We start from the raw sequence: 6000 nt of genomic DNA, 5'->3' as shown, positions 1-6000 counted from the left end.
GTTTAACATCCTGGTTGTTCAGTAACAGGTGAATGGCATCAGTTTACAGAAAGAAATCTGACTCCGAGCGTCGCCCCTTGAGGACGGTGCTTCACTCATTGGTTGGAACCCATTCCCACACCAAGAAGATTCCGACCCTTATTAGGAGAACACGAGCCGGGCCCAGCTGGAGGCCGCTCGCCCCGCCCACCCGCTGGGGTTCCCGAGGCCCCGCCCCCGTTCGGCTCCGCCCACGCTCCGCCCCTCGGCGCCAGCGCGCAGGCGCACGGTTGGAGCTGGCGCCGCTGAGCGCCCCGCTGCGGCCGTCCCTCCCCCATCTCCGCCGAGCGGGAGGGGAACGGGCGGCCGGGGCTGCTCGGGCCGTGGGGTTCTGTCGTCGTCATGGAGTTCCCGTGGGATGAGCTGACCCTAGCCTTCTCCCGCACGTCCATGTTCCCCTTTTTCGACATCGCCCACTACTTGGTGTCGGTGATGGCGCTGAAGCAGCGGCCAGGTGAGCGGAGGGCCCGGCGCTCGGGGGTCGGCGGGTCGGCCGCGGGGTAGGGACGCGCGCTGCTGCTCGGCCGACCCCGGGCGTACCGCAGGGGAAGCAGGCGGGGTGGGGGAGGCCCGGGGACTCGTCCTCGGAGGGGCGACCAGGGGTCCGTCGGGGTCCTGCCTACGGCTGGCGGGACCCGGGCGCTGTGGGGAGGCCCGGCCGCACCCCTCGCTTGGTCCCCTGTGGTACCACTTCCCCCAGGACAGTCACCTAGAGCCACCCCCACCACCCTGGGTCTGTGACTCTGTCCTAAGAAAATGGTGCAGGGGGCACCTCGCACCTTGCTAGCATGCTCACAGTCACGGAGACCTTGTGAAAGTTGCAGTCACTTGTCATGGTATCTCCACCTGGGAAACGTGGGGATGTGAGCTTAAGGCCACCCAAATTCCCTTACCCGTGTGATCTAGGAGCAGTGTTTTCTTGTATCTCACATTTAAGTTCTGTTGGCGTCTGTAGCACTTTGGTTTCTAAGTTATCCTGCCTTCCCATATTTTCTGAATCTCTCGTTTCTCTGTCTCTATCTGCCTCCTCCTGGTATAATGTGTGACCTGTGAAGACTTGAGGGTAATTTCTTACCACTCAGGGATTATTTTCTAAATCCTTGGCACCAGTAAGGTTTTTTGTTTGTTTTCAACTGGAGTTTATAACTTAAGTCGAAGTTGTTGCGTTGTAGAGGTTTTTGAAGGACTGATAACCTGCATGAAGTATTGCTTCTTTTGATCAGAAAAGAATACATTGTTTCTACATCTCTAAAATGAATTAGATGTCTTTGTATTGACTACATCAGAGGTTCTTAAAGTGTGGGCCAGTTACCCATGCGGTGTCCTGTCACTGCCAGGTAAAAATGATTTCATAATGATATTCAGATGTAATTTATCTTTCACCCCAATTTTCCCACGGGTGTACAGTGAAGTTTTCCAGAGGCTATGTGACTTAGGATGTTGCAAGAGATGGAAACAGAATCCAGCTAGCTATTTCTGTTTCAAGCCACACATTAAGATTTGCCTAAGTATACAACAGTGTGCCTTTTCTCACTAAACATTTTTTACTTTGGAAGATAGTTATTTTTAAAATAAAGAATATGTTGTTTATGCTAACATGTAGTGCATTTGTTATTTTTAAATCAATACATAAAAATCTTCAAAGCTCTGTTATAATTTCCAAATTCTAAATAGAAACAAAAAAATCTAGGGCCCTCAAGATTTTTTTTTTTTTACAGTGGTGGAGATGGATGCTAGGTTCTACTACTGAGCTGTAACTGGCCCAAGGAATTATTATTATTTTTGAGACAGGATCTCATTGCTTAGCCCTGACTAGCTTGGAACTCACTGTGTAGATCAGGCTGGCCAGGAACACACATGGACATACACTACACACATAAACCACATACACATTTCTTAATCTCTCTGCAATAGTTTGTTGGTATATGGTTCTATTCTTGAAAATCTTTGAATCTCGATTGTGAATTATTGAAAAGAACAGTTGGAGCTTAGTTGTCTCAGCAGACTGGCTAATTGAATTGGGTTTGCACTGAGCCCATTACTGAGATCGTTTATCCTACGAAGTGCTTTGGAGGTCCTAGTTTTACTTGCTTTCTTCAGTCTCTCTTTTCTTTGAATAATTACTGAAATTCTTCCAGTAAATTCTTTAAAACTTTTTTTTTTTATCTATTCATTTTTGTTTTATGTGTATGAGTGTTTTGCCCCCAAGTGCACCCATGCATGCAAGAAGAGGGTGTTGGATCCCCTGGAACTGTAGTTAGGGATGGTTGTTAGGCACCAGCCTTCTCTGAGATCAATCCCGAGTTCTCTGTAAGAACAGCCAGTGCTCTTAACCTGCTGAGCCATCTCCCCAGACCCTAGTAAATTCTCGTCTGCCTAAGTTTCCCACAGTTGCTTTTAGCCACGGATCATCCTTTCTTTTTCTAGCTTATTTATGTTGCAGTGTGTTGGAGTAAAGTGCTCAGTAGTAGTGGTGGTGATGAGTAGTTTTGTCTTTTGATTTTAACGAGAATGCTTCAAAAGTTTAATCAAATGTGATGTTTTTAGGAGGCATCCTGTGAGAAAGCTTTATTGTATTTTTAACTTTTTTGGCTGCCCCTATTTGTTTACTACTATCCTAATAGAGAAGGTGACAATTTTTTTTTTTTTTGGTCTTTTTGAGACAGGGTCTCCCTGTAGCCCCAGCTGTTCTGGAACTCACTATATAGACCAGGCTGGCCTTGAACTCACAGAGATCCGCCTGCCTCTGCCTCCTGAATGCTGGGATTAAAGGCGTGTGCTACCATGCCTGGCAAAAGTGCTTTTAAAAAATATGATTAAGCCAGGGGTGGTGACTCAACGACTGCAATCCTAGCAACTTGGAAGGCAGGGGGCAGGAGGATTGGAGAAAGTTCAGGGCCTATCAGGGCTACATAGCAAGATCCTGTCTCCAAAAACAAAACAAAACAAAACAAAAAACACATCTATTGAGATAATTGCATGTATTGCTTTTCCTGATGAAAAATGTATTGTAGCCTGGCTGAAAGCATTTTGAAAAATGATGACTCAGCCTTACATTCTTGGAATAAATTTTACTTGTTTGCTGTATTATTTCAATGGATTTGGGATTTGATTTCCTAATACTTCATCTAAAAATTTGGCATTTATGTTTATAATGGGGATTAGCCCATTAGAGTATTTTATTATGCTATTCATTTCTAGTTGGATTATCAGGATTATGCTGTCTCAAAAGAAGGGGGTGCTAGAGCAAAGAACTCAAAAGTGTTCTCTGTGGGTAATGCTAGACCTTCCAGAAACTCATGCTGGTCAGATCCAGTTGGCCTTTCTTTAATTTTGAGGGAGCTGGTTGTTTGGTTAGTTGGTTTGCTAGCTTGCTTGTTTGTCTGTGCTGGGAGCTGAACCCAGGGCCTAGAGCACACTAGGCAAGCCCTCTACCACTGAACTATATCCTCAGCCCCAGGTTTCAATTACTTAATCACTATCTAGAAAATCTTCCCATTAGTGTCTTTGACTCCTTCAAACTCTTCTCTACATTATCCTTAACCAATAGTATCGTAGTATCTATTGTAGTCCAAGGGGCTGACTATTCTGTAAACAGTCCTTCAGCTGTTATTATGACTCCTTAAATATTGATCTAAACACTTGTCTCCTTTAAGGTCCCACTTACTAACTGTTGTGCATGAGAGGCATATAGCCTCTAGGCCAGCCTGGTCTACGTAGTGAGCTCCTGGTCAGCTGGAGCTACAAGGAGACCCCGTTTCAACAACAACAAAACTATATTTTGAGTCATCTGACTACACTCTAACTGGTATCAGAAACCCCAGGAGTATAGTTTAACTTCATGTACTGGTTTTGTGCATTTTATTAAGATATAAATTACTCGCTATTTCTTGATCATCAGATCCAATCAGTATAATCTCATCAATGTAGGAAGCCAATGTGATGTGTGGATGCTCAATATGATCATAGTCTCTGTGGACTATATTGCAGAGTAGAAAAGTTAACATAGACCTGTGATAGTTTAGCAAAGGGTAAAGTGCTTCTCTTTTCTTTCCCTTCTAAATTAGTATGGAGAAAAAGCATTTGTTTACTAGGTTATGAACTGCATTAATTTGATCTAGTAAAAATACTACATCATGGAGACTGGAGAGATGATGGCTCAGCAGTTAAGAGCACTGGCTGCTCTTGAAGAAGGTTTGATTCCTAACATCCACATGGCGGCTAATAACTGTCTGTAACTCCAGGTCCAGGGGATATGATGCCCTCTTCTGACCTCCGCAGGCATTGCATGACATCGTACACCTACTTACATGTAAACAATACACTCATACTCATTAAATAATAATAAAAATACTACATCATAAGTAATGACTGCAGTTAGAATGACTGCCTTTCTAGCTGATAATTCATACATCATTAGGGTCCATCTGTTTTATCTATAGACCAAACAGTCAAGCTATGGTCTTACCACCTTTTTGTCTTTTAAGTCGTATATATTCTAGTTGGTGGTGTTTTGTGGGATGGTTATGGAATCTTTAGGCAGTGAAGCCTTGCTGGAGGAAGTATGCTACTGGGGTAGGCTTTAAGGTTTTATGCCTCACCTCACTTCCTGTTGGGATGTGTCTTTATAGTGATGGTGCTGTGCTACAGTATTAAAGTCTTATTCATTTAGAGAATGAATTTGGAGAATTCATTCCCAGTGCTAACTATTGTATGCCTGTGTGTGTACATATATGTACATAGATATATGTAAATATACATACAAAATAGAAAAGGTCAGAAGAGAAAAAGGACAGAGATAGATAGATGATAGATAGGTAGATAGAGAATGAGAGTGTGTAGATAACTTCAGAAGACAAGTGTGGCTGAATGGTAGGCATATGGAAGAAGGGGGTCATTTTGCCCCTTTATTTTTTTTCTGTGATGATGTAGTTAATACTGCTTACTATGCCAGGCTCTCTTCTTAGTTCTTTTCGAGACAAGGTCCCCCTCTAGCCCCAGCTGTCTTGGACCTTGCTATGTAGACCAGGCCGGCCTTGAACTCCCAAAGATCCGCCTGCCTCTGCCTCCCAAGTGCTGGGATTAAAGCCACAACGTCTGGCTCTTCTTAGTTTTAAATGTTTTCATTTGAGGTGGGCTCTCTTTCTCTTTGTCTGTCTGTCTGTCTCTCTCTCTCTCTCTCTCTCTCTCTTTCTCTGAAACTAAGGGAATGGGAGCATTTCTATTTTAAATGTGAAAAGCACTCAATTAGCTATTAACACAAAGAGAAGGTGCTGGAACCGGAGTTTGTTTTCGGGTACCCAAGTTTTATACTCCACAGGCTTAAACTCCTTAGATTGCTTTCAGCCCTAGGGTAGTTCATTGTAACATTGTTCATTATTTCATTAGTGCTTATTGACCAAAAGGAAAGGATCAAAGGTCACACTTATTTATTGTGCTGACCAGTATTTTGACAAGTCACCACTACTTGGGGCAATACTGAATAATGCCTGTACACCCATGTAGATACTTATGTCTGTCTGTCATCTGTCTACTCTACCTCCCTACCTCCCTACCTGTCTGTATAGTGATATAAAATATGATACTACTGTAACTCCAAATACATTAACTTCTACTTTTCTAAATTACTTCGATTTTTTATTGGTTTAGCTTATTTTTGTTTTTTTGGTCTTTTTTATTAGTAATTTCAAATTTGCTTCAAAGTTCCAGAATAATCGGTTAAGGAACTTCTGTATATTCTTATATTTATCTTTGGCCCCGCTTGCTTTACCATTTTCTCTGTCTGAATTTTTTTGCTTATACATTTTGTATTAGAGCCATGTGAGTATAGATTGGAGACATTTTGTCTAGTCACTTCTGATTACTTAAGGGTGTATATTCTGAGAACTGCTGTACAGTCACAAAAACCAGGAAGTTAAACTATGATAAAAATAATTTTATCTATGCCACTGTTTATAGGTT

At 42.8% G+C, this 6000-nt stretch overlaps 1 protein-coding gene across 1 annotated transcript in view; it reads left to right on the top strand.

Annotated features, from left to right (window-relative positions):
* The first annotated feature begins 249 nt into the window (after nucleotides 1-249).
* Nucleotides 250-6000, top strand: part of Tmem38b (transmembrane protein 38B) — a 32497-nt gene continuing 26746 nt past the window's right edge. Inside the window, exon 1 of the mRNA XM_008854656.3 lies at nucleotides 250-493. Within this exon, the coding sequence (XP_008852878.1) occupies nucleotides 382-493 (112 nt within the window). The 5' untranslated portion in view covers nucleotides 250-381. The remainder of the gene's footprint in view (nucleotides 494-6000) is intronic.

Source organism: Nannospalax galili, unplaced genomic scaffold (assembly GCF_000622305.1).
Source record: "Nannospalax galili isolate Female #2095 unplaced genomic scaffold, S.galili_v1.0 scaffold666, whole genome shotgun sequence".
Taxonomy (NCBI): domain Eukaryota; kingdom Metazoa; phylum Chordata; class Mammalia; order Rodentia; family Spalacidae; genus Nannospalax; species Nannospalax galili.
The sequence above is the reverse complement of the archived record's forward strand: the minus strand, read 5'-3'. Positions and strand labels throughout refer to the sequence as shown.